The 27664-nt window shown below is 60.6% G+C and overlaps 1 protein-coding gene and 1 long non-coding RNA gene across 6 annotated transcripts in view; one reads left to right on the forward strand and one right to left on the reverse strand.

Annotated features, from left to right (window-relative positions):
• PWWP2B (PWWP domain containing 2B) overlaps window positions 1–14658 on the forward strand; it is a 28577-nt gene extending 13919 nt beyond the window's left edge. For all 5 annotated transcript variants that reach the window (XM_046653666.1, XM_046653670.1, XM_046653668.1 and 2 more), the window contains one exon: window positions 13883–14658. Coding sequence is in view for 1 of the 5 variants with exons in the window: in XM_046653670.1 (XP_046509626.1) it covers window positions 13883–13896 (14 nt within the window). In the remaining 4 variants the exon portion in view is untranslated. The remainder of the gene's footprint in view (window positions 1–13882) is intronic.
• A 9986-nt stretch (window positions 14659–24644) lies between these two features.
• LOC124236201 (uncharacterized) lies at window positions 24645–26737 on the reverse strand. Its single transcript, XR_006887663.1, has 3 exons — window positions 26306–26737; window positions 25683–25880; window positions 24645–25392 (listed from the first exon to the last, which is right to left on the reverse strand). It is a non-coding gene; the product is annotated as an uncharacterized LOC124236201 (long non-coding RNA).
• Between the last annotated feature and the right edge of the window lie 927 nt (window positions 26738–27664).

Below are 27664 nucleotides of genomic sequence, written 5' to 3' on the forward strand. Positions count from 1 at the left end.
TGGGGTCTCCACTCTGGGTGGGGTCGGTGGTCTCCTGGTGGACAAGTTTGCTTTGACGTGTCAGCGATGCTGTTTGGGGGCAGCCTCTCCAGCCAGCTTCTTGAAGGGGAGACGGGGCACTGCCTTCGCTGGGGAAGGGAGGCTTCCCAGGCTAAGCCGAGGGCTGCGGGGGTTGGTGCAGGAGGAGGAGCCAACGGAGCTCGTGTAAGATGCTGGGGGGGGGCTGAGCACCGGTGCCCAGAGAGAGACCACAGTTGCTGATGCCTGGGCACCCCCTGGGAGGAGGAGGCTGGCATGGGGCCACTGGACCCCTCGAGGGAGAGCTGGGGGCTGGCACAGAGGCCTGAAGCTCGTGCAGGGGAGGCCAGCGGGGGAAGACTGTCCTCCAGGCCTCGCTCAACAGCTACCTCGGCCTGGCCCAGCTGGCCTGCAGCCCCCTGAGGACCTCTGTGGCAGTGCCAGGAGCTCCTCGGGGTTGGGGGTGTCTGTCCCCAACGGGCACATGACAGGGAGGATCCTCGCAGACACAGGGTGTCGGGTCCCTTCCAGGGGTGTCCTGTCCAGCATCTTGTTCCTGAGGGGCCCCTCTGCCCCACTTTTTGAGGTGCTGGAGGCTCAGCTGAGAGGTGGGTGGCCATATGGATGTTGTGCAGAAGCACGGAAACAGCCTGGGGCCTGGTGGCTGGGGCACTGGTGAGAGGCCAGCCCAGGGCCTGGCTGGGCTTGAGTGACAGGGCACTTTGGCCCTCAGCAGAGACCGCCCCAGATCACTGATCTACAGCCTGGGGAGCTGGGCACTTCTCCCAGGGGAGGCCCTGATTTCCAGGGGCAGACCCAGGGCCACCTGGCCGTGCCCTGCCCTGCCCAGTCACTTGCTGCTCCTGACCCAGCAGACTGGTGTCTTTGAGCCTCAGTTTCCCTATCTGTCCTGGGGTGACACAGCACCTGCCTCTTGGGCTGGGTGGTGAGTGAGGGTACCCTGGGGCTTGTTAATGACCCATCAGCAGCCGCCTTTGGTGGCCACTGCATCCCTTCCGGCTGTGTGGGAGCTGTTTCTCTGGGGACTTCTCCCAGGTGCCCCACTGTGGGCTGGCGGGACCCGGCAGGGAGGGCGGGTTTGGGGCTCACAGGCTGCGCTCCAGGGATGGGACGGGGCCACGCTCCTGGCTGGCTAGGTACCCTCCTCCTGCCTGCAGTGCTGCTGGGGGCCCAGTGGGTCAGAGGGCGAGGCCCTGCAGGTGTGACGGGATGGCCTGAGAGCACAGAGGTGGCCCCCCAACCTGGCAGGTGATGCAACCCCTCCTGCGGTGACATAGCGCGGGGGCCTCAGGGCCAGGGCTCCTCCTTTCAGGCCCGTGGTCACACCCCTCTTCTCTTCAGTCCATCCACCTCCCCACCCACCGAGGGCTGAACGTTCAGCTGGGTGGGGCACAGACAGGTGCGCCGGATCAGCAAGGCTCTCGCCTGAGGGGCTGGGGAGAGGGCTGTGAACCACAGTCCCCAAATTCGTGCGTAGTCACAGACAGAAATGTGCTGAGATGGGATGAGGGCCCCACGGCAGGGCATCCAGAGACGAAGCTGAGTTGGGCTGGGGATCTGGGAAGGCTTCCTGGAGGAGGTGACATGTGGCTGAGATTGGAACTGTGAGCTAATTAGGAGCTCACAGGATGGGGGGTGACCATCCCAGGCAAAAAGAGGGACATGTAGCAGGGTCTACAGCAGAAGGAACTGGGCACGTTCTGAGGGTGAGGGAAGGAGGCCAACTCGGGCCTGGTGGGCTGAGGCCCCCACTGCAGCCTTATCCTGATAGCAAAGGGTACCAGTGGAGAATTTAAGCAGAGGGGTGAATTGTCCTGTTTGTGTTGGAAACACCCCTGGCTGTGGGGACAGGAGCGTGATGGGGCCGAGAGGCTAGACAGATGGATGAGAGGACCCAGGCTGAAATGGGACAGGGAGTCAGCCGAAGGGTGAGAAGAACCTGGGGACATGGGCCGGGCATGCTGGGTGCCGCTCCTGGAACTTGGGGACCAGTGTGCCCCTCACCGCAGGGAGGGCGGCTCCTGTCGGCTGGCGATGGGTCTTGGCTGGGAGATGTCTAAGGGCTTGGAGGACATTGGGCTGGAGTCGTGGGTTCGTGGGATGGCCTGGGTGAGGACAGTGCCTTGGTGAGGGTTAGGGAGACTGCGGGAAGGCGGATAGAGGTGACCAGAGGTGTGGGGCCCAGGAAACAGGGCTGGACGGACAGTGGGCAGCACTGGCGAGGTGGGCAGGCCGAGAACCTGAGGGTTGGCCGTGGGCTCGCACGGCTGGGACGGGAGACTTGCCCAGCCTGCTGGCACTGCACAGGGAGAGGGCACACGGTGATGGAGCGGTTGCTGGGTGGGCGGTCATCAGGAGCCTACCCCGAGGAGCCAGGAGTGCGGGGAAGGTGCCCAGGTGTCCTGGGAGCCCCGACAGCACCTTCTACTGCCCTTGGGGGGCGGGGGCTGGGCACCATGGCACCTCCCTGAAGTGGGAGGACAGAATGCCACCCACTGTCCCAGCCTCTCGGGCCAGTGGGAAATTCACAGGTGCTGTGTGAGCTGGAAGGGCCCCGGGGCTGGTGTCCAGCCTCCCGTGAACCAAGGGGCCCCTGCCTCCCCTTCCTGCCCGAGACGCCAGGCTGCAGGCGGGCAGGGAGCCTCCCCTGCTCTGCCCCTCTGTGGTCAGCTCCGAGCCCGGTGTTCCCCTTCACCGAGCACAGGGCATCCCTCTGCTTCGCCCCCTGTGTTAGCCTCATCCTTGTATCAGCTAGCTCCCTGTGGCTGCTGTCACAGATGACCACACGCTGGCTGGCTTGAAGCAACAGAAATTTGTTCTCGTGGTGCTGGAGGCCAGAGCCCGAAATCAAGGTGTCGCAGGGCTGCACTTCCTGCAAGGGCTCCAGGGGAGGGTCCTTCCTGCCTCTTCCAGCTCCGGGGAGCTCCAGGCGTCCCTGGGCCTGTGGCCCTGTCACCCAGTCTTTGTCTCTGTGGTCACATGGCCTCTGCTCGTCAGTGTCGAATCTCCCTGTGCCTCCCTCTTATAAGGACCCGTGATGGCATGTGTGGGCCACCTAGATAATCCAGTGTGATCTGCTCGTCTCAAAAGCTTTAATGCAGTCGCACCTGCAACTCCTTTACCGTCGAAGGTACCATTCCCAGGTCCCAGGGTTGGGACCTGGTGTCTTTGGGGACACCAATTCACCGGCTGCTTCCTCCCATCCATCTGGCACATTTGGGGTCTCGTGTGAGCTCAGGTCCCCCAGCCTCTTCCTCGACAGAGGGCCGACTGGGCTCAGGGAGGGGTCAGCTGCTGCTGAAGTGGACTGGAGCCTGATGGGGCTGTGCAGTGATCGAGAAATCCATTGTTCCAGAAGGATTTGCTGCCATGCCAGGGAGGCTGGGCACATGGGCTGTGGGTCCCGGCAGCACCCCAGGGCCATATCCGACTTTCAGCTTCATAATGTTGATCTCTCCTGGGAAATAAGGATATCCATCAGGAAAACCAGCCTGGAAACCCCGCAGCGCTGCTGGCGATGGCGCCCCTCCTGACGGGTTGGCAGGTGCCTGTGCCCGTGCTTTGTGTGGATGCAGTGCTTGCTGGTCAGGTTGGGCTGAGAGCATCCAGATGGGGTTTCCAGGTTTTGACTTTTCTTAAGGGTGTTCTCCTTTTAGAATGGTGCCCTTGAGCACATGCCCCACGCCAGCTTTTCTCTTTCTCCCAACTGTAAATAAAAATGTGCTCTGCTTCTGAAGATGGGTTTTCAGATGACTGCCCGCGTTGCTTTCAGAGAATCCAGGTCCTCTGTGAAGCTTGTAATTATTTTGTTCCCGACGGAAACTAAGGCCTGTAATTCCAAGCCTGCTGCGGGGGCTCAGGCCCAGTCCGTCCCACCTCCTCCGGCAGCATCGTGAGCGTCCTCGAGGTGTGGGGCACGGCAGGAGCGGGGACACAGCAGTGCCCAGGGAGACATGCAGGTGTTCCCAGTTGCTGTTCCAGGGGATCAGGTGCCTGGGCATGAGGACTTCTCCCTGCCCAGGGCCAGCTTCAGGCAGCTCCTGCCCGCCTGCGCCTTCCAGGCCAAGTGCTGCCCTGCCCGCTGGCAAGATGCCTTAACCTCTCGGAAGACGCACGCTGCCCAGGTCTGCGTTGTTTCCTTGGTCCCCACCACCTGCTCTGAATACTCATCCCTGGCCCCAGCCGGCTTCTGTGCCCCTGCACAGGGCACCTGCCCCGAGGTCAGAGGTCCAAGGGCACTCTGGGAGGGCACTCCTACACTGTTGGATTCAGGCAGGTTGCCTCTGCTGAGGTGGTGGCCACACTCTGCTGGTGACTTGTCTCCTTCGGAGTTGCTGGCCTTGTCCATTCCTTAGCAGCCCTGCAGCGACACCCTGGCCGTCCTGTGACTTTCACATCCAGCCTTACAGGAAGCGCAGGTGTCTTACAGGACAAGTGTCTGAGTTGGTTCCCAGCACCTTCCGGAGTGACCTGCCAGCTCTATCCTGACCGTGTGCGTATCACAAGAACTCGTGTGTCTTTTGAACATATTTGACTCCTTTCAATCCATGCAAATTTTATTCTTTTTGATGCTTAAAGTGTCCCATTCTTGGCCAGTTGGCTCTTCGGCTCCTGAGTCCGATGATGGTGTTGGTTTTGGCAGCGGCCTGGCTTTCTGCTGTGACAGGGGATTCTGGCTCGCCATCGGCATTTCCAGCCCAGGCCTGGGGTCGGCTGGGTCCCAGGGAGACGCCTCCTCTCAAGGGAAATGGTATTTAGCGATCCCGCCTCAGCCCGACGGGTGCTCGTTGCTGCTGGGTTCACTGTTGTTTCTCAGTCTTTGCAGTTGACAGACCCAGAAATTAACTTCTTTTAGGAGAAAAGAAATCAGACTTCATACCACTTTCTAATTCAGATTTTTTACTACTTTGACTTTTATATTTGTATCCCTATTCTCTTCTTTTGAAAACTTTAGTTCTTAATGATACCAGCATAATTATAGTCACATGGCACATAATGACATTTTGGTCAACGATGGACCGCATATACGATGGTGGTCCCACAGGATTAGTCCCATTCAGCCCAGGTGTGTGGTGGGCTACGCCATCTAGGCTTGTGTAAGTGCATCTGTGTAATGTTCGCACGATGATGAAATCGCCTAACGACGCATTTCTCAGAAGGTGTCCCTGTCGTTAGGCAATGTGTAACTGTATTAATTTATATGTAAAAGTTAATATGTGTATAAAATGTCAAGTATGTTACATACCATGTCACATATTTAAGGTGTAACCTGTCAGGCATTTCACGTAGATAGGCTGTCTCTCACACGTGACCAACTCAGCATAGCAGCTCCATAGGGTCACCGCTGTGACCCGCGGGAAGCCCCAAGGCTTCCTTGCAGGTCCTCCACCCCTGGGGTCTGGCCCCCAGGGTATACGTCAGATCCCTCTCTCAAAGGCATGGAGACAAGTCTCCCCGTGGTTGTCTTGACCTCAAAATGTAGGGTCGTTTATTCCACTTCACGTCCCACTTGTACAGACTCCTGTCTGTTTTCATTTTGACTTGTGACTTGTAATTCTGTGCGCGTCTCCTCGGGTCCCAAGTTGACTCTGTACAACCAGGGTGGTTTGGAGAAATCTGGCCTCGTCCCGGCGCCTCCATGCTGACCTTCTCCCTCAGGCCTCCCGTTCTGCCCAGCGTTTGCTTGTCCTCCTGTTTATGACACCAGCAGACACAGATTTGTCCCCACAACAGAAGCAGCACCACACCGCCGCCCTGCGCCTGGCTGTCCCTCTGACCCCCACCAAGAAGACGGCTCCCAGCCGTACACAGAGACTGGCTCCTTCCTCCTGGCAGAGCCCATGGGCATGCAGCCTGCTCACCAGTGCCCTTGACCGACTCTGGGTTGTTGAGGTCATTGCAGGGTATGAGCTGGGGATGTGAGCCCACAGCTTTCTCTGTCCAGCAGGGAGGGGCCTGAATCCTGCAGGCCCCCAGGGACTACAGGGATGCAGGAAGTGGGTGGGTCAGAGACTGACCCGAGTGCAGTTGTGGGGGCCGGGGTCTCCAGGGCAGGTAGGCCCCCCTCCCATCGAGCATTCTCCTTGTGCCCCGTCCCTTGGCACCATGTGGCAAAGTCGAGGTGCCCACCTGCTCTGTGCCTGCTGGCCGCCCCCTCCTCCAGGTCCCAGCTCGATCTCACCCCCTTGGGGCAGCTCCTTCAGAGCACCTGTATGGCCGCGTCCAGGACAAACCCCCATGGCCAGTACTCTCTCTCTACCCCAGCATCTTTGTTTCCGTCACAGCTCCTTTCACGACCTTCTACTTTATTCTTTGCTGCTCTCTTTGAGGTCTCCCCTTGAGGAGAGGAAGTGCCCGGAAGTAAGGAAGTGCCCGGCACGCAGCAGGAGTTCAGGAATGCACTGGAGGCCTGGCCTGCTGGGGAAGTCGGCCAGGAGAGGGCACTGGGAGCGGGCCCCTCCCCAGTGTGAGCACACACCCTGCCCCCTGCCGGGTTCGTGGCACTCTGCGCACTTGGCTGCATCGCCAGGAGTGGGGGGCTGCAGCGCCCCGTCCTGCAGATGAGGAGACTGGTCCTGGGAGGCACGGAGCCAAGGTTTGCTCCCAGGCGGGCTCCCACTGTGTGCCCAGCATCCCAGGGGCTGCGGGGCAGCCCGCTTGGCCTTGGAAAGGCAGAGCAAAATGCCTGACGTGTGTCCACCACCGTCAGCCCCAAGGGAGAGAGGTGATGCTTCCCAGCTGTGGCGGAAATGGCAATCAGAGGGAGGAAGCAGCCCAGGAGGGGAGTCAGGCTCCGGGGCAGATGGGTGGTGGCCATCGGCCCTGTCCTGCCTCCGGGTTAGAACCCTGAGCTGGAGGTTCCACACCTGGGTCTCCACGGCCCCTCACTCGTATCACAAGGCCCTGCCGGGGGTTCTCGGCACTGTCAGCCCTTCCTGACCCACCTGGCCACCCGGGACGGAGGGGAGCAGTGGCTGGGAGAAGGGGCCGCCTGGGCCTCTGGACCAGGGGTTTGGGCCGCTTGTCAACCCTCTGCATGTCCCGGGGAGACTTTCCTTCAGACGACAATCTTCCAGCCGCCCACCCCGCAGGAGCCGGCGTTCCTGGGAATCGTCTGCTTTCTGTGGGCAGGACTGTGACCCAAACTCTGAAGGCCTCCAGCCAGCTTACATGATTTCCCCCGGGGACGGGGCTGCACCCCCGTTTCACTGACCTTGGAACCCCCATACTTGGGCCAGGGTCTCCACCAGCCCTGGTACAGCCTGGATGCCTGTGGCTAAAGGAACCGGGGGACCCAGCAGGGCACTTGGGGCCCAGTTCTGTGCTCAGGGGCTACTGCCAGGCTGGTCTAGAGGGTTGAGGGAGTGGCCGTGCCTTTGATCCCCCCATGAGCCACGCTGGAGAGACAGAGCTGGGTGGCGCAGTCCCGGATGTGGCTCAGGGAAGGCCGTGTGCTGTGGACTCGGGGCTGGATGTGGGGTTACAGCCCGGGACGTGAGTATGCGTGGCCACTGCACGGCGGGGCTGTCAGTGGTGGATGGGAGGGCTGGGTTGTGTTGGTGGGGGGCCCTGCGCACACTCTCCACCTAAGGATGGTGATATCAGCAATGCCAGGCCAGTGCTGCCTCCTTTTGCTTGGTGACACCTGGTGGTTCTGGTTTCTGACTGTGGCTGCTTCGTTTCTTTGCTCATGCACAGCACTTATGTCACCGTTCTCAGAAAGGCTGTGGTTTGTGGAAACAGGCCTGTTAGTTCTGGTCTTGAGCATCGAGAACAGCAGGTCTGGTCGTCTTCCTGGGGCCCAGGGCACTGGCCAGTACCTGCCACCCTCCCCCATCTGCTCACACAGCCCAGGCCTTGTGCAGGGAGAGGGGAGCCCCCCCAGCCAGACCCCCTCTTCTCAACAATCTCCCAGCCTGTGGAGCCCATCACTGGGGTGCCAGTGACGCAAGGCACAGCAGCCTCAACCAGCCTTTGCTGCGGGGCCCTGGTGGTGGTCTTGGGGCCCAGTGGGGGACACTCCTGGAGGGGGACACTGCTCCCGTGAGGTCAGCCTGGGCCAGCGAGGGGCAGACAGGGAGAAGGGGCTGTCAGAGCCCTGCAGGTGGGCACTGTGGCCTGGGGGCCCTTGGGCGTGGGAGGCAGGGCTGTGCCAGGAGAAACCTGGGGAGGTCTGTCCTCCCAGAGCATGGGGAGGCTGCAGGAGGTGGGGGCCCGTGCAAGGTGGGTGGGGTCCCCCAGGGGCCAGGTGGAGGCTGGTTGTGGTGCCACCTCCGTGGACATGAGGGCACAGAGGGCCTCCAGGCAGGGACTGGGCTGAGTGGTGTGAGGGTGACTCTCAGAGGAGGGAGGTCCCCAGTGGGTCCAAGGAAAGGGGTGAGGAAGCCCCGCTGGGTGGCTGGGTTGGCTCCTGGCCTGCCTGGGAAGCCCCAGGAAAAGCGAGCTTTTCTCTGAACGGCCTCTGCAGTGACCTTGTGCCTTTTCCACGGTGTCCAAGTGGGTGGGTGGAGACAGCAGGGGCTGGGGTGCGCTGGGGGCTGCCCAGGCTGGCTGTGGTCAGGGAACAGGGACCTCCCCGCCCAGAGGGAGGGATGCCCCAAACATCCCGTAACTGCAGAGGTGTGGGGGGTGGGAGCTGCTGGGTGGGAGGAGGGAAGTGAGAGGGCAGGGGTTCTGTCTTACTGTGAGGGACATTTTCGTAGCCTGGTCTGCTGAGAGGAACCCGCAGGGAGATCCCTGGTTCATCTCCACATTTCTAAGGATGCCCGCTGTCCACACGCAGGCCGGCAGAGCCAGAGTGCCCAGGCCGTGGGGTTTTCAGAAGCGGGGCCGGCCGGCTGCATCAGGCTGGGAGGTAGGACAGTCCCCGGGTGACGACCAGTCCTGCAGGGGTCTCCTGAGGCGTTTCTCCTGCCGGAGGGGGGGCGGGGGGAGTGCCTTGAAGAGCACAGGTGTAGGTATGGAAAGGGGCCTGGGCCAACCGCCTCCTCTCGAGCCTGCCGTGCATTTTTCTGACGAGTGTCGCGGCTGATGGATGTTTAAGGACAGACAGGGGTCGAGCTGTTGATGGGGAGGGCTCAGGCAGCTCCTTGCCTCCCGGGCTGTGTGTTTCTTTGCAGTGAAGTGCGGTCACCTGGGATCTGAGCCCCTTTGAAATCCTGAAACGCTCCATTAAAGGGAGTGGCCTTGGCAGTTGCTGGGCATGGCTGTTCCCCACCTGTGCCAGCAGCTCCGACTGGGGCTGGATGTGATCCCAGCAGACCCGGACGGCTCCCCCCCTCCAGATCTCACTGGCAGCTCCCAACAATTACGGAGGTCTGGGAGGGACCCCCAGTGGGCACGAGGACGTCCAGGGACTGGGCTGCCCGGACCCCTGCCTGGTGTGGGCTGTCTGTCCGCGCTTGCAGCTCCCGCTGGATACTGGACGCCTGTCGTGGAGCTGGACTTAGCACAGCTGCTTTCCCCACAGACGAGAGGCAGACAGGCAGAGAGGAAGACGGGACTTGCAGGAGTGCGTCTGTGTGACAGGCGATGATCCTGGCCAACGTTTCTCGTTTCGGGACTGTTCTTCTCATTCGGAATCTGCTGTCGGCCCTGCAGGGTCAGGGCCTGTCTCTCAGACGTGATGGCCATGGCCTCGACGCCTGGTGGAGGCAGGGCTCCTGGGAGGACTGGGTGGGGCCTCCAGCCGGTTCCCTGCATCCATCCGTGGAGAGGCTATCGCCCTCCGAAGCTTCCCTGAGGCGCCTCTGGGGAATCTACTCCTACAACACTGGGCCCCTCACGCTTCCCACCACCCAGCGACATGGGCGGTGTTCTCAGGGACCCTGAGGCAGGGCCTCTGCCTGGCCTGGGAAGGGGCTGCCTCCTAGGGTTGGGACAGAAATCTCTGCCCCTTGGGCACAGGTAGGGGCAGGGTTTGCTCCAAGTGTCTGCCTTCGCCTGGCTAGGGGCCTGTGGTGCCCATTTGGACACAGCCAGCCCTTTCTGTGGGGAGTGTGGTCCTGGCCAGGGTGGGGGGTTGGGCCTGGACCCAGGCGGCCAGGCGACCTGTTCCTAGGCAGAGGGCCTGTCACCTCGGGGAACCTCACTCCTGGTGCTCAGCCTGCTGTGGTGGGGCCCTCAACCAACAAGGCCTTGGGACTCGTGGGGTCCCCTCTGTGGCCTTTGGGGATGGGCTCCCCGTGGTGACACCTGGGCTCCAGATGTCCATTCTCCAACTCTGTGGTTTCCTAGTTTGTGGCCCTTTGCTCTGACCACCCTAGACACTCACACAGGCTCCAGACCTGGGCTTGCAGCCTGGCCTTGCAGCTAAGCTGAATGACCGTGGGCAGGGTCTGGAGCCCCTCCGAGCCTCAGCCCCTCATCTGTAGAGTGGGGATGGTCATGGCACCCAGGGTTGTCAAAATAGAGTTAACGCTGTGGAAGGTGCTCCCTGCCCCTGGCCCTGACCACCAGGCCTGGTCATCGCTGCCCTCACGCCGCCCCCTCTGGCCTCTCCTGGGGCCTGCTGGTCGCCCCCGGGGATTCAGGGGTGGGAGGGAGCGAGGATGGGGCTGGCGTCCACCCTGTCCTGAGGGCAACTGCAGAGGGAAAGACACAGTGTCTAGAAGGGCCCGTCTCCAAGGGCTGGCAGTTGGGGTGGTATTTGGCAGGCTCAAACAGTCGCTTCGGGCAGGAGGCGTTTGGGAATTCGAGAGCAGGTTCCAGGATTTCGATTCATGGTTTCGGTCTTTTTTCTGTGCAAAGAGCAAACAGTGTTCCAGGAAACCCTCTGCTGGTGGATACAGCTCAGCCTTGCTCGGAGCCGAGCGCTTGCATAGCCCAGGGCCCCTGGAGTGGGTGGCCAGGTCCCAGCCCCGGCCAGGTTTGCTCTGTGACCCCCCCGACCCCTGTACCAGCAGCTTAGTGGACACCACTGCTCATGCCCAGGGGCTCGCTCTCCCCAGATGTGTGGCCGGGTGGGAAGCTGGCTCCCCCCTGGTGGGCGTATCTGCAGGCCCAGTGCCACCGCCTCGCTCCTCGCTCTGGACTTAGTAAGGTCTCTCCTGCGCTTGCACAAGGGTCCCACCCCGCCCGCATGCACACCTTGCGTCCTTCGGAGTTGGCTCCAGAACCCCAGCCCTCCATCTGGTGCCAGGTCTGCTTCTTTGGATGGGCCTGGGGTCGGGGTCTGCTCTGGGCAGGGGTGGTGATGACAGAGCTCTGGGGCAGCGGGGAGCCAGGGGGCCAGGAGAGGACTCTGTCCTGCATGCCCCAAGTCCACTCCTGGATGCGGCCAGGGGGTTTCCCTGGAGCCTTGGGGTGATGTCATAAGACAGAGGGCCGGCCCGATGACCGCCTGTGTCTGGAGCGAGTGTGCAGTGCAGTGTGCTGCGGTCACTGTTCTTGCTCCCTTCCTGGTTGTGGAATCTGGCCACTTTGGATGGAGGAGGACGACCGGCAGCTCCCCCTTCCCCACCTCCCAGCCAGGTTGCTCGGCTGGTGGGGTCATTGCTCTCAGACCTCGAATGTTACTGTGCTGAGCTGAGAGCAGCCGACGGCGGCAGAAACTGGCCTCTTTTCTGAGCCTCCCTGAGCACCTCTGCCCCAGGGCTGTCCTGGGCCCTCAGGAGCCCGATGGTGAGCTCAGGCCTGGACTGGCAGTGTGCCCCAGCCTCTGCGGCACCACAGGGAGGGGCTGTCACCCACGTCCAAGCTGCCCTGTGGCCAGCAGCCTCATGTTGGGAGGTCGGTGCCTTATCCCTGCTCAGGCTCTCACGTGCCCCTACCTGGGGCCAGGCTCATCCTCCATGGACTCAAGCTCCCGCTACTCGCCCTCCAGGCCCTGCACCACCTCTGCCTCCCTCCAGGGCACTGGGTGGGTCCTGGGGCCTCAGGCCATCCACCTGAGCAGCTTGGTGCCGACAGGGCTGGCCTGGGCATCTGACCCCCCGCACTGGGCTGGCGTCGGGGAGCAGGGGCCAGCAGCTGAGCCGTGAGAAGATACGTGGGTTTCTCTGTGCCAGCAGTCTCCTGGATTTTAACAGCTGTATGTGGGAAAAGACTGATTCTAACTTCACATGGTAGTAAGGTAGTTTCTTTTCATTTAACTTTAATTTGTATCAGTGTTATATATGTTCACATTTTTAAAGCCCACTAGCAACACAGTGTATAATGAAAGAATGTATCTCCCTATTCCTGAGAGAGAACTTACCTGCTGCTTTGTATTTCATGACTGTGCAATTTAGGCATTATTACAGATTTTCCCTTGGACTATGAAGGTTTTGCCATCTTATAATTGCCTACTCCCCTGCCACACGTACATACAATTTTTGGCTAAATCAAGATCCAGTGTTGATATTAAAAATTGCAGCTTATCCATGTGGATAATTATGAATATGTTTTGTTTTTATTCAACTCTGTTCTCTGCAGGGTTGAATTTGCCTCATTTTTGGCTGCTTAGTCTTTATAGCTTATCGCTCGCTTGTCCCCAGCTCTCTAAGAGAAATTGAAATCTCTCAGTGCCTTCCAACACATTAGGTATTTCTTTCAGTTCACGATCACAGTGTGAACAAACTTCCCTCAAACACTGTGGCTTAAAACAAGGCTGGTTTGCTGTTTCTCGTGAGTCTCTGTGCTCCGGGCAGCCGTGTTGGCCGGGCTGAGTGTCCCTGGTGGCTTCTCGCCTATCTGAGGCCTTGGCTGGGGTGGCCGGGACAAGCGGGATGGCCGGCCCCCCACCCCTCATGTACACACACACACACACACACCCTCTCACACACACACCCCTGGGCCCCTCCACCTAGCTGGCTTGGCTTCCTCTTGGTGTGGCGGTCTCAGGACAGCCAGGATTTCATCACGGCAGCTCACGACTTCCAAGGGTGCAGGTGGAAGCTGTCTTAGGATCCGGGCCAGGAGTCAGCCCAGCTTCGCTTCCACCTCCTGTGTTGGTGGAGCGGCTCACAGTGGGGCGACACTTGCCCTCCTGACGGGAGGAGCAGCAGGACTTGTGGCCCTGGGGCTCTGGGCTCCCTCTGTTCTTGGAGCCCCCGTTCCTCTTCCTTCCCTGTCACCTGGGGTCCCCCTCCTTTCCTGTTTCCTGGGCTCCTGGCTCCCTCCCTCTGAGGGCCTCCTGTGGTGTCTCCATCCCCCTGGACCAATGGATGGGGGAGAATGCCAGTGGAGAACACTGCTCCCCTCATTCGTTGGATTTGGGCAGTCGAGAAGCAGGGCTGAGGCCTGGGCTCCACACTAACCTGGGAAAGAATTTTCTTTTCCATGGCCTGCCCCCACAGCCCCTGGGGGATCCCCCAAACTAGGAAGGTGCACCTGGTGAGTGGGAGGCTCTGGGCTTGGTGGGTGTGTCTCCCCAGGGGCATGAGTCACACCCCGCTGACAGTTACACACTGGGGTCCTTCCAACTGTGAGTTGAGTGGCTGGAAGGATCCAGAACAGCAGGCCCCCGTTTAGCACCCCTGTGTGCAGGCACAAGGCTGTGGGGCTTTAGGGCAAGCCCTGTGGTCTGGGCCCTCGAGCCATCAAGGATCCTGCGCCTTCCCCTGGGCAGTCAGGGCCCCTGGTAGATGGGATGGGCACAGGGGGATGCTGGGGTCAGGGGGCCTATGCCAGGAGAGGTGCAGCAGGCCCCGCATGGCCCTGCGTGGGTACCGAGGGAGGCGGGACTCCCCAGATGACGAGGGCCAGTGGGAGCTGGGAGCTGTGGGGTTCCCTGGCAAGCCTCAGAGCCTGAGGGAGATGGCTCAGAAGACCCCCGGCGGGCGCTCTGGCCTGCTGCTTGGACCCCCACCTGTCCCCAGCTCTCAGCCCTGCAGTAACCTCTGCCCTTTCTGCTTCCCCCAAGGTCACCAACAATGAGGGCACAGCTGTTCTCCTGGAGCTTCCGACTTCGGGGTGTCCTCTGTGTCCCCCATTCCGTCCGATGGGCCCTGCGTGACTATGGTGGTCAGCCAGGTTCGAGGTCCCCCCAGAGAGGAGCAGGTGTGTCCAGCCACGAGGACAGAACCTCCAGGAGCACAGCGGTTCCTCTCGTCTGAGTGTATTTATTCTGTGACTCAGAGTCTAGCTTTCCTGGTTTGTGAAGTACCAGGAGCCCAGGACACGTGTGCTGCTGCCACCATGCGTGTTGGGGGCACAGTGTCCAGCCTGGGGCCGGTGCGTCGTGGAGGAGCAGGGCCCACCGTCTGGTGTCCTGGCAAGGGCCGGGGCTCGGTGTGAGCTCAGGGCCTCCCTGCAGGTTTCAGAGAAACCAAATTGCACAAGTGGGGCTCTTCCTTCCAAGCCCTGGGGCGGGGGTCTCTGTGCACTTGAGATCGGGGAACCCCCCACGTTCGTCCCAGAGCTTAGGTCCCCCCAGGCGCCCAGCACCCAGCCTCAAGGCCACCTGTCCCCGAGCTGCTAGGAGTTACCTGTACCGTATGGAGGCGATGAGGGGCTGGCACTTTGAAAACAGACTTAAACATTAAAGGAAAAGACCCTTGCTCTGTTGTTTGTAAGACTGCGTTCCTTTTCCCTTTTTGTTGCTTTAAGACCAAAAAGAAAAAACAAAGAAGAAATTGAGTCTGCTCTTTCTTTGTTTAAACGTGAGAGACAATAAAGAGCATCTGTGTTGGAGCCTCACCTTTTGCTCCCACGTGTGTGTCTGTGTTTCCGCGAGCGAATGGTAGGCCCTGTTGAAGGACACCCCCATGGAATATCAGGGGGCAGCTTTGAAAAGTGGGTCTCTCCTTCCCTGGGAGACGCCAGCACTGCTGCTCATCTTGGGGTGGGGGGAGGCAGTGGTCCCAGCCTCCCCCAGCCTTCCCCAGGCTCCCCCAACCTTCCCCAGCCCCCTCAGCCTTCCCCAGCCTCCCCCAGCCCCCTCAGACTCCCCCAGCCTCCCCCAGCCCCCTCAGCCTCCCTCTGCCCCCTCAGACTCCCCCAGCCCCCTCAACCTCCCCCAGCCCCCTCAGCCTTCCCCAGCCCCCTCAGCCTCCCTCTGCCCCCTCAGCCTCCCCCAGCCTTCCCCAGCCTTCCCCAGCCTTCCCCCAGCTCCCACAGCCTCCCACAGCCTCCCTCATGGCTCTAGCTGACTTTCCTGGGTGGGGCAACATGTCAGCAAATGGGACAGTCTTGCCCTCGCTTCCCCCAGGGAGACCCAGTGTCTCCTGTTTCCTGGTTTGCTCACTGAGAGCCAAGGGACATGTCAGAGTGGACGTGGACGGTGGCGCCTTTGCCTGTTTCTGGTTTTACTAGAACGTTCTGTGTTGTAAGGGTGCCACCACCCCAGCCAGGACTGCATCTGGCCGGGCCCGGAGTGTGTGTGTGGGGAGGATGCCTTCAGGTCCTCTCCAAGACGGAAGAGGGGGTGGACTCCCCTCCCTCAGGGCACCTGTGGTTCTGAGCCCGGCACCTCGGGAGTGGGGGTGGCGGAAGGATGGGGGTTTCACACATTTGTAGCAGCAGAGCCCTTTTCTAGACAGAATCTTAACCAGAAAAAAAAAAAAACCCAGGAGGAGCTGTTCGGGTCCAGGCCCTTCGACTCTGAGACCCCCAGGGTCCACGGGTGGGTGGGGGCACCTTGCATGAGTCCAGGAGAGCACAGAGGGTGCTTTGGAGGAAGGAAAGGCGGTGCTATCCTTCGCCCCTCAGCCCTCCCCCAGAGCCTCTTCCTGCCCCTGCCTCGTGGGTCCCACAGAGCCGAGGCCCCGGCTTGGGGCAGGGTGGCCCGGCCTCTGTGTGCCGGCTGGAGGAGCTGTCCAGACCCTCTGAGCTCACAGCAGTCCGGATACTGTCCCCCATCTCAGATGGCAGCTGTGAGGCCTCCGCCCCAGACAGCCCCCTTGGGTGTCCCCACCTTGAGTGCAGGCGTGGCTGCTTGGGGTGACGCCTGGGGTGATGCCTGGATTTGGAGAGGAAGTGCTGAGGCAGAGGGACAGGGCATTCTTTGTAAGCCAGGCATTGCTCAAACAGAGTGGTTGAGACTCAGATCCCCTGAGATGGAGCCACGTGCAGCCCTGGCCTGGGCACTTCCACTCCTGACTGCCTGGCCCAGGGCTCCCAACGCAGCCTCTGCTGGTCAGAGCCCAGCCCCCCGGGCCAGGCTCAAGGATGACCACCAGCATGTGGGGGTTTGGATCCAGGCATCCTCGGCTCTGGGGCCAGGTGGAGGCCCCTGCAGAAGACACAGGGAGGCCCTGCCTTGGGTATCACCCCTGGTCCATCCCAGGCCAGGGCCCTCCTAAAGGCTGGCTGGGGTCCAGCAGGCTGCAGCCCAGCCCTGAGATGACCTTCAGGCCCGTGGGCTCCTGGGTCTGTCCCTGTCACCCGTTGCCACTTCATCCAGTTTGGGGGGCGTCCCGCTCTGGGCTTGGGGCCTCCAGCATGTCCACACCCACTTGGTCCCCTCCAGGTGCCTGCTGGCTCGGACGCCCAGGACAGGGTGCACCTCCCAGGGTTGCCCTTGCCAACGCCCTCGGGAAGATGGCTGGGCTGGAGCACTGGACAGAGCCCAGTGCTGGCCGTTCTGCTGTGGCCGCCCCAGCTGTCCCCCATCCCCACCCGCCGGCTGGCGGCCTGGCCCGGGCGAGCAGGAGCAGATAGCAGTTCTAACTGAAGGAAAGGCAGCGGTGGCTTCTTTTTAAGGCTTCGTGACTGCTTCTCTGAGCAGCAAACTAATCACATTTTCTTGTCAGTTTCATGTCATGGTGGCTCACAGGCCAGCTGTGTGACAGGCCCTCCTCCCAGAGGCTGGAGGGCGGGACCCACACCCACCACTGGTCCCTCAAACCTGGGTGGCCGGCCAGCCCCTGGTGACATCTGGGTGCCCCGGTGACGTCCAGCACTCTGCTCCTCCCCTAACCCTGGCCACTCCCCTAGAGGGCCCAGCACAATGGCTGCAGGAAGCAGGTGGGCTTCCTGGGGGAGGCCTCCCTCACTGGGCACTGGTTGGGAAAGGCACAGTGGAGAGGAAGGCCCGTGCCAGGCCGAAGGGGTCAGGAATGGGGTCCTCTCGATAGAGGGGAGGGGCCTCCTCTGGCCCCTCACCCTCACCTTGGGGTGACGACCTGGGCTTGCGATGGTTGGGGGAAAAGCAGAGACCCCGCCTCCAGGCCCAGCTGGGGCTCACTTGATCACCCCAGCGCATGGGGCTAAGCTGCTCTTTGATGGCATGAACCTGGCCCTGGCAGTCAGGCTCCTGGACCCTGTCCCTGTCTGAGCCTGGCAGACCAACGTCCAAGCCCTGCGCACCTCTGGCCTGGTCACCTGCTCCCTGGCGTCTCCCCAGTTCCAGCTCAGCCCCAACCCCTCCCAGCTGCCGTGCTTCCCGCAGGGCCTCACCCTGGGCACCGTGTAACCTGGCTGGGCAGGCAGTGTGAGGCTGGACAGGGACCTGGACCCTGAAGAGGCCTGGGCCTCATGGCAGGGGCCGGGCAGAGGGGATGGGGTGGGGCACTAGCACCCGGACAGCCAGCTCCTGCTCCCCCTCAGGCCCTGAGGCCCCGCACCCCACCGGGCCTCCCCAGTCTCTGCTTCCCCATCAATCACCATGCAGGAACCCGCCCAGCGCGCTCCTGGAAGCATGCCAGGGGCGCAGGGGGCTGTGGGCAGAGCAAACGTAAGGGAGTCCTCACAGTGGGCCGAGCTCTCCATCGCGCTCTGGGCCTGCAAGGCCCTGTAAGCACGAGCTTCTCCAGCTGAGGACACAGAGTCTTGGAGGGCAGCGTGCTGGTCCCTGATCCCATCTGCTGAGTTTAAGCCCTGGACACTCCGGATCCTGCTGGAGGTGGCGTGACACCCCTGCCGAGCCAAGAGCCTAGTTGGTACCTTCACTTTTCTGCAAGGTTTCTTTTCCTCTAATTAAAAAATAACCCCAGTTGGTGGTAGAAAATTAGTAAAATGAAAGCAGAAAAGAAAGTGAAAATCTCCTGCAGTCCCCGTGAGCCCTCTCGTTCTTCCTGGATGATCTTTCTGGGCATGAGCAGACGTTTGCTCTGCACTCCTGGCCTTGCGCCACCCAGGAAGCACTGCCCAGCTCACCTTCTTGGGCCTTCTCCTGTCCTGGGGCTCCCACCCTGCCCCCTTCCTGCCTGGGTCCAGTGGGCATCTTGACCCTCCTGGATGCTGCAGGGGGAGCTGTCAGCCGGCCTGCGGCTGGGCTGGAGGCAGCCTCTGCCGGGCCCTGTCCCCCAGGAGGCCCAGGCGCCCACAGCCTTCCGCAGGGAAGGGAGCCGGCTTCTGACCCCAACCCCCGCCAGGCTCCAGTAAGGAATGGATGTGGAGGAGGCGAGAACCTGCCCTGCTGGCTGGGTGGAGTCCTCGTCCCTAGCCTGAGAGTGGCATCGTCTGCTGGAGGGTGCCTCCCCAGCACCCCTAGAAACCGCAGGAAGCTTCTGGAGCCCATCAGTGCCCAGCTGGAAGGCAGCGCCCAGGGAAGGGGTGGGCTGCCCGCCACTCTGAGCAGACTGACTTGCTTTTCCACCTTGCCCAGTGTCCCGGCTGCAGATGCCTCTCCCTGGGGTTGGAGGCACATCAGCGGCTCCTCCTGTGTGGCCTTGCTGAGCCCTGGGTCCAGTCAGTGACATGTCCCCGGGGCCTGCCTCCCTTCCTGGCCCACCCACAGAGGCATCCCAGCCCTGCCTGACGCCAGGGTTGGCCTGTCACCTTGGAGATGGCAGGGAGAGGCCAGACCTTTCACAGGGCAGCCACGCCCTCGAGCCCATGCTTTCATGGTCTGGCTGGGCATGGCTGACCATGCGAGGGATGCAGGGCCATGGGGCTCCCCTCCTTCCTGGGTGTGTGTGGCTGAGGGCAGGGGCCAAAGGTGCTGGAGCCTGGGGGTGGGGCCCAAGGAGCCCATTGCAGCGATGTGGGTCAGTGTCCTCATTTTGCAAAGGAGGAAACTGAGGCTGAGGCCTGAGCAATTTGAGAGTGGCCCCTCTGGGTGACAGAGATGAGGATGGGGTCTTGGGCGGCTCGGGCAGCCATAACAAAGAACCACGGACCAGAGGGCTCCACAGCAGACGTGTATTTCTCGCGTCTGGAGGCTGAAGTCCAAGGTCAAGCTGCCGCTCGCCCCGTGTCTGGTGAAAGCCATTTCCTGGTTTGCAGATGGCCCTTCTGCAGGACCGAGAGCGGGAGGGAGAGCCAGGTCTCCTCCTATGAGGGCACCAACCCCCTCATGGGGCCCCGCCCTCATGACCTCATTTAACCCTAAGGTCCAGCTCCAAATACCATCATTTTGGGGGTTAGGCTTCAGCATGTGGATTTTGGGGGGACACAAACATCCAGTCCATAGCAGAGGGGTGTGGACATGAGGGCATCCTGGATGGGGCTTGGGACCTGGGCCTCGGGAACAGCAAGGAAGGTAGGCAGGAGTGGGGGTGGGCACTGTGCGTCCCGGGGACTGGAGGCACGGGCTTGAGTGAGCTGGGAGGACCGGAGCAGATCTGGACCCAACACACTGGACAGTGGGGAGGGGTGGGTGGGGCAGGGTGAGGGTGCAGTCAAGGATGAAGGCCTGCGGAAGGTGGTGGGGCTCATGGATGGGGGTGGGCAGCACAGGGCTGGGGAAGGGCAGGCCAGGGGGTTCAGGGAGCATAGTGGGGAGATCCTGAACCCCTCGGTGGTGGGAGTGCCACAGGCCGTCCTGAGGAGAGCTGGGGGGTGAGATGCAGAACGGAGGCTGGGCTGCCCGGGGCTGCCTGTGTCCTCCTCTGGGCCTGGGCAAGTGGGGCCCTGTGGGGCCAGCAGGAAGGGACCAGGAGGAGGGCTGGGAGGACTGCAGGGAGCAGACACGGCTGGAGCCTGCTTTGAGGAGGCAAGCCTGTGCCAGTCGCCGAGGCTCCGTCCAAACTGTCAGCTCCCTCTCCTACCCCTCACTCCTGCTGCCCCGTGGGGTTTCATGGGAGCAGGACTGGGGACAGTGCCCAGCACTGGCACCCACGGGGCAAACGGAAAGTCCTCATGGCTGGCGCAAAGGGGCTATTTGGGGCCACCTGCAGGGACAATTTCCCAGCCCTTGGGTCCCTAATCTGGATGCAGTTTCAAGCCAGAAGCTCCTAAGGGCTATCTGTCATGGAGAGAATGGCCCTAGTGACTTGAGGCACTCGAAGCGTGCTTTTCAGGTGAGAATTCATCACAGGGGCGAGCACAGGAGTGTGGGAAGCCCTTCAAACCACGGGGTCTTGTCTCCCCACGGGGACAGGAAACGGGTTGTTTTAAAAACCAGCTTATAGGGGCCGACCTGGTGGCGCAGCTGTTAAGTTCTCATGCTCTGCTTTGGCGGCCCTGGGTTCACCAGTTCAGATCCCGGGTGCGGACATGGCACCGCTTGGCAAGCCACGCTGTGGCAGGCATCCCACAGATAAAGTAGAGGAAGATGGGCACAGATGTTAGCTCAGGGCCAGTCTTCCTCAGCAATAAGAGGAGAGTTGGCGGCAAATGTTAGCCCAGGGCCAATCTTCCTTAAAATAAATAAATAAATAAATAAATAAATAAATAAATAAATAAACCCCAGCTTATTGAGATCCAGCTCACATCCCATCAGGTCACCCATTTACTGTGCAATTTGATAGTTTTTGGAATAGTCACGGCTGTGCAGCCATCAGCACAATCAATTCTAGAACACTTTCATCTCCCCTACCCTTAACCATCGCCCCCCCCCCCACCCCACCCCCGCAACCTCTAATCCACTTCCCGTCTCTAGGGAGCTGCCGGTTCTGGGCTTTTCTTAGGAATGGAGTCCTACGATCTGTAGCCTTGGGTCTGGCTTCCTCCATTCGGGGTCATGTTTTCAGTGCTCGCCCACATTGTACGTGTCAGCACTTCGTTCCTCTTGCAGCTGGGTGATCTTCCATCGTGTGGACAGACCGCATGTTGTTTACCGTGTTTCTGTTGGTGGACATGTGTCTGTCTGCCTTTGGCTGCTGTGCCTGGCGCCGCTGTCAGCACTCACGTCCAGTTTCTGTGTGGACATGTGTTTTCACTTCTCCTGGGTGTGCCCCAGTGTCCTGTGGGTCTTGGTAGCGTACGCCTTCTTCACAACGATGTCATGACTGAGAGTTGGGACCTCAGGTGACTTGATGTGACGCCAGCTGTAGTCTGAAGAGCGGGTACTGAAAGAGACGCCGGCTCTGGCCTGTGGCCCTGCCGCCTCACCTGGCCTACCCCACCTGCAGGACTCTCACTTCCCACCCGACCCCACCCCACCCCACTGGAGCAGTTGCTGAGAGGGCAGTCGGCAGGGGTGGGCCTGCAGGTGCAGGTGCACTGGCCTAGCCACGTACTTCTGGCGCCCTGGCTGCTGCACGCTGCTCAGAACCTCCTTTCTCACTATCCTTCTTGCTGTGGCCACTCCAGCCCTTTGGGACAGTCCCCAACCAGCAGCTCCCCATGTGATGAGTAGGGACCTGCAGGCTCATCGTGGCTTGTTCCACTGAGGCTGAGAGGGAGAGCAACAAAGCGGTGAGGTGCCCCCTGCAGCCTGTCCCTGGCTCTACCGGCCTGGCATTCAGCGATGGGGCCTCGGAAGCCCCAAGCCCCAGCAGGGAAGCTCGCACAGCTGAGAGCTGGGTCCATCCCACAGCCATTGCCTTCCCTTGACTGGGTTTTCATTTCACCCACCTCCCTTGCTGAGCCCTCTGCACTTGAGAGCCCGTCCATGTGCCCACGGGCATCTCTGGGTGGGCATAAAATACCCAGGGACCTGGCACCTGGGTGCATGCCCAGCCTGACGTGTGCGCCCTGGCCTCCAGCCTTATTGTGGTGGATTGGTTTCAGCAGAAAGGGGAGCACGGCACTGCTTTCTCGCGGTAGTCGAATGGACTGTAAACGTTCTGTCCACTCCTTCTGTCCGGCGACAATTGCTACAAGCAACGACCACTTCTGGGTTAAGTTGTAGAGGAATCTTTACTTTCTGGTTCATATGTTGTGCATTTTTTCCCTGAAATATTTGATGTATTGAGTTCCAACTTCAAACACGTTCGCTCTAATCATTTAGCTTGATTGTTAATCTGAATTGGGCTCTGAGATTTTAAAATGGAAAAAGAAAACCCTGCCAGACTGTGTATCCAAATGGTCCACATGGTCGCTCTTTCACAAGAAGGCGTATCCTTTCTCCAGGGGTTTGTGTGGGGTTATATTTACTGGGAGTGGGACCTGTTTGCCCACCAGGACACTATCCGGACCATCAGGCAGACGTCAAACATGGTGTAAAAACTCAAATACTTTGTCTCTTCAGAAGTGAGCTTTTGATTTAATTACTTGGATGTAATGGCTGAGATTAAACCACGGGTGCATTCAGAGTAGAAACTTTAAGCAAGAATTTCACATCCACAAAACTGGGGGCGGAACACACTGGGGTCCAAGGGTGAAGCTGTTTGCCAGTGCTGTGCACCTGTGTGCATGTGTGTGCACACGTGTACGTGAGCTGTGTCCACACTGAATTTTCAACGTGATCACTCCTTCCTTACAAGCCAGCCCAGGGCTGTGTGCTGTCCTGTGGCTGCCACTGGCTGTGGAGCTGGGTCTGCCATGGTCCCGGGCCGTCCTGCCCCCTTCACCGAAGCAGAGGCGAAGGCTGACCCCTCCAGCTGGTGCAGGCTGCAGGCTGGCTGGCGGGGCTTGGCCAGCCCGACCCAGGGCTAGCCGTCCCCAAATCCTGCAGTGCTCTGAGGGGTCAGGCCCCTTTGGTGGCCTGGGGATCATTTTTTAAAAATAATTAATAGACCCTAAAAATGTAATACTTACTTTTTTAGAGCAGTTTTTGGTTTACAGAAAAACTGGGCCGATAGGACCGAGAGTTCCCACCCCCTCACCCACGCAGTGTGCCTATTTACACTTGCACTAGCGCGGGATGTTGTTATAAGTGATGAGCGAATATCGATACATTATTGTTAATTAACGTCCATGGTTTACCTGAGGGTCCACTCTTTGTGTCTACATTCTATGGATTTTGATAAATGCACCTGACACATATCCACCATTACAGTATCACGTGGAACACTTTCACTGCCCTAAAAATCTCCTGGGCCTCACCTATTTGTTAATGTTTTAAATGAATAAAGACACATAGGGTTACAAAGGAAACCAGGTATTTTGAAATAACTATCAAAATATAACAAAGCAGATGTGTGAAGTGGTGACGTGTGTGCTCCCCCCGCTGGGTGGTGCAACCCAACCCCAGAAAGCCCCCGCGGTTTTGAGGTTGTGGTGAGCGTGGACAGCACTGCAGTGTCTGCAGCAAGCGAACAGTGATACAAACACGTCTGTGCTCTGTTAGAGCCTGAAGCCCGGGGACCACGGACGTTCCTGATGGAAGGAAATGCTAAATTTCAGTTAGAGGTTAGTGAAGGGGAAGTGTCATTTTCTCCTGTCCGAGTTCACAGACCCCCTGAATTATGGACCTCTGCTCTAGAGGAAACATTGACAGCCTGTGAATCACACATGCCAGTGGGAATAGAAAATGTCTTTTCAAAACCAAAGATGTTGTTCCCGAAATCTCCACGCCACAAGTAGCCAAGTGGGTCCCCAGCTGCTCTGTCCGCACAGCTGGCTCCGAGCGGATTCAGTTACCTCCCAGTAGAGAAAACGGGTTAATCAGGAGAAGTTGATTAGGCTTTGTGAGAGGGAGTGTAATTACTGCCCATCCTCACAACAGGCGCCATGGTTGCCTTTCAATGTCTCCTGGGCTGGGGAGTTGGGGCCTGAGGGCTGGGAGAGGCAGAGGAGCAGCCGGCTGTGGCTCCCCCAGGTCCAGCAAGTGGCCCGGGCGCTGCCCACCTTCTTCATCACCATTCTCGCCTTTCTCGTCATCATCATCGTTGCCACTGTTGTCACCATCTCCTTGAGGATTCCTCGTGCACCCCTCGTGTGCAAGGCGCCCTGGAATGAGCAGCACCATGCAAACTCTCGAGTGCGTGCCGTGGACAGGCGTGCAGAAAAGGTGTGGGCTGGTCCAGGGCCTGGCTCGGGTCCCTCTTGCCCCACGCCTTGGGACACATGCGCTGCATAGGTGGAGGTGCAGGTTCAGAGGAGGGGAGGGCATGGCTTGGAGGGCTGTGGGAGGGCCTCCCGCAGGAGGGGCTGGAGCAGCCTGGAAGGATGGAGAGTGCGGTGCCCTCTGGTCAGTGTCAGCCTTGGACCCGCAGCTGCTCGAGGTCTCCGCTGGCTCACGGCCCCCACGCCAGCCCCTCTCTGGCTCAGCATCTCCCGCGGGCACTGTGCCTGGGTCTCCAGCTCTCCCTCCCCCGCTGCGCCCACTCGTCACATTTTCTGCCCCACTTGTTCCGACCTCCTTCCTCGAGGCCCACAGCTGCCCTGCGCTCCCCCTGGATCTGGCCAAGGCCTGCGCTCACAGCAGGCGCCTGCGCACCTCTCAGTCCCTCCTCCCGTGGAGGCCCACCGGCCCATCTGGTTGGCGGGCCAAGGCAGAGGTCTTTCCTTCACCCTCCTCCAGGTGGGCGCCTGGTGCGGGAGTCGGGAGGCTGGGCGGCCTGAGGGAGAGCCCGGGTCAGTCAGGCTGGGACTTAAATGTCAGCCTGCACCCAGGGGCTCAGTTACCAAGTGTCCCTGTCTCTTCTGTGGTGACTGCCACCCCCTCCACATGGGACCTGGCTCTGGGCCAAGGGGCCAGCAGGGCGGGGTGTGCCAGAGAGCCCGGGGGGGGGGGGGGGGGAAGGCCAGGGGTCTGAGCACCCATCTGCCCCTCCCTGATGTCCATGCGCTGTCCCTGGGCCCCATGGAGAGCCCCCAGGGCAGGCCCTGGTACACTCAACCCACCTGTCAGCCAGCGGGATGTGTCCTGGAAGACAAACAGAACATTCCATGGCCTTCCACCCCTGTCCTCCACTTCTGTACTCTCTTCTCCATTTCTCCCCCAAATGGAAACTTCTTTTTGTATGTTCATATTTTCTGTAATGAGCAGCTTTTATGATACTTTATTTCATTAAAACGTGATTTATATAAAGAACAGAAAATGCAAGACAAAGCCATAAGTCCCCAGAATTGTTTCGGGGGCCCAGGGTGGCCACACTGACCCCTCTCCCAGCTGGGGCTGGGCTGAGCTGGGCTGGGCGGGACCCTGGTCCCCAGGGCAGAGGGGGCACCCCTAGAGGGGGAGAAAGTGGGAGCCAGGGTCTCATCCTGCCTCTGGTGGGGCTTCTCTCTCCTTCCTTTGTGGTTGAAAAGCTCCTGTTTCCTAGCAGGACACTGAACTCAGTGCTGCGAATCTCCTCCTCTGGCCAGAGCAAATGGGCTGGTCCTGCAGCAGCTGGTGTTGGCTGGTTCTCCTTGGTCCGAGCAGAGAGCCATCACTTACGCGGTACCTTAATTAGGAATCTTGACAGGCCATTTGTTTCCCGCCTCTGTCTTCGCCTGACAGAGACAAGGGACAGCTCCATGGCCCCCGGCCTCCCAGCGGCCCCCAACCCCAGGCCTCCCTCTCCCCTGCCCTGGCCTCCCCTCCTCTGGGGTCTGAGGAGTCTCGTGGAGCCTATCCTGCCAGGAGGCCTGTGGGTTCAGCACGGAATGGTCACCCTGGGTCCCCTGGGAGTTGGTGAGGGGGGTCCGAGGGTGGGTCAGCCCAGCCCCGCCTCACCTGGCTCCTGGCTGCCCCGCTGCCGAGCCCAGAGCCTTCCCAAGCATTCCTGAACCCTGGGACCCACCTGTTAGCACAGGCTGGCCAGGGGCAGGCGGCCCCAGAGAACCGGCTTTTCCAGCCGCCCCACATGGCGGCCTCGCCCAGGCCCTGAGCTGCCGTGGTTCTGAGGCGTGAGGGGGAGTTGCCAAGGAGACGAGAAGGTGGTTCTCCAGGTCGGGGTTGGCCTTGAAGAAAACTAGGAGCGGTGCTTCTTGTCTGAGCTCTACATAAAAACAGGGACCTGAGAACACTGTGCCAAGCACCCTGGTGCCCGTGGGTCCCAGGGCAGTCAGGACAGGGGCAGCCCGGAGGCTGGTAGCTTGACAGATTCAGGGAGGGGGGGGAGAGGGCAGAGGGGGAGGGAGAGGGAGGAGGATGCTGGGAGGATGGGCCCTGGCTCAACCCAGGCTTTCATGAGCTCACACCACATGCTCATACCCACGGCCTCTCACACAGATCTGCCCCCACCCCATGCCCGGCCCATCTGGGCCCTGCCCAAGGCCCCTGGGAGCCTATGGTCAGGCCAGCCTCCTCCCTGTGACTCCGGATTGGGGGCCATGGCTTGGCTCCCGCAGACCCCCCCACCCAACGTCCCCTCTTGCTATCTGCGGACCCCAAGACATGTGGGCTGCTCTGAGAGCCCCTCACCCCACAGCACTGCCCGAGACGGCCCTCCTGAGCCTGCAGAGGGAGAGGCCCATCGTCCAGTTCCTCAGGGCAGGCCGTGAGGCCCAGTGGGCAAACCCTCAGGACCGCTTCCTGCTGGCTCCTGACTCAGAGCGAGGCCGGAAGACCTTGCAGGAAGTCCCAGCCCAGGGGACCCCACAGCTCCCCTAGGCAGGGGCTGGCGGTGGGGACTCAGGTATTACTCTCCCAGGGACCCCACCGAATCCACTTGACCCCTCCCTGGCAGCTCTTCTAGACCCTTCTGCCTGTCGACACATGTGGCCATGGCCTGCCAGTGCCCAGGGCCCTCAGGAGCAGCCACAGAAGGCTCAGCTCAGGGAGGCCCTCATGGCCCAGGCTGGGCCCTCCCCTCAGCCCAGGCCCCTTCTTTCTCCCCATCACTGCCTCCCCCTCCTCCACCTCCCCCCTCCCTCCACCCTCCACCTTCTCCTCCCCCTCATCTTCCTCCTCCCGGCCCCCTCCTTTTATTCCCTGACCCTTCCCCTCCTCCTCCCCCTCCCCCTCCTCTGCTTCCTTCTCCCTCCCCCTCCTGCAGCTCCTCCTGTTTGCACTTCCTCTGCATCTCTCAGGGTGTGAGTCAGCAGGGAGCTGAGAGGCCGTGTCTCAGCCTCAGCCGGTCAGTCTAGGAGCCCTCCCCAGGCCTCCTTGCTTCCGGAATGCACTGTACCTGAGGCTTCCTTGGCATTTGACCAGTGTCAAAGCCAGGCTCCTTCCCATGGGGGGAGGGGGGCAGGATGGAGAAGCAGGAGAGCTCACCCAGGGGATCCCACCTCCTCCTGCCCTCCTCACCCTCATGCCCACCTTTATTCTGCTGCTGGGGCCCCGGAGGCTGACCAGGGCCTTGTCCCTCTGCAGGGCCTAAAACCACCTCCCTCGTGCCCCACTCCCTGTGAGCCCCCCAGCTGGGCAGGGGCAGTGGGGAGACAGGCTGGAAGCAGGAGGGACTGGGCATCTCCAGGAAGTGTTGCTCTGGCCAGGGCCTCATGCCCCTGGACACAGCCATGTGATCCCAGCTCATGCGGGGCAGAGGGGGCAGCGCTGCTGCCCTGGTGCTGCGGGTGCCTCGACTGTCTGTCCCCTGCAGGCCCAGCCTTGCCCAGGACGGACCTCCAGTCACAATGATGAGGATGATTTTAGTCTGGTTACTTTTGAAAACTGCAGTCAGGAAAGAGACTCTGAAAGGTAGAGTTTGCTTGCCCTTTGATGAGAGGCGTTTGCATTTGTGAAGGAAGTCTCCATCTGTGGGGATGTCTCCCTCTGCACCAGGAGGAAGGGGGGATGACCTTATCTCTAGAAACTCTTAATGGGGACGGCAAGGAC

This window comes from Equus quagga, chromosome 2 (genome assembly GCF_021613505.1).
Source record: "Equus quagga isolate Etosha38 chromosome 2, UCLA_HA_Equagga_1.0, whole genome shotgun sequence".
Lineage (NCBI taxonomy): Eukaryota > Metazoa > Chordata > Mammalia > Perissodactyla > Equidae > Equus > Equus quagga.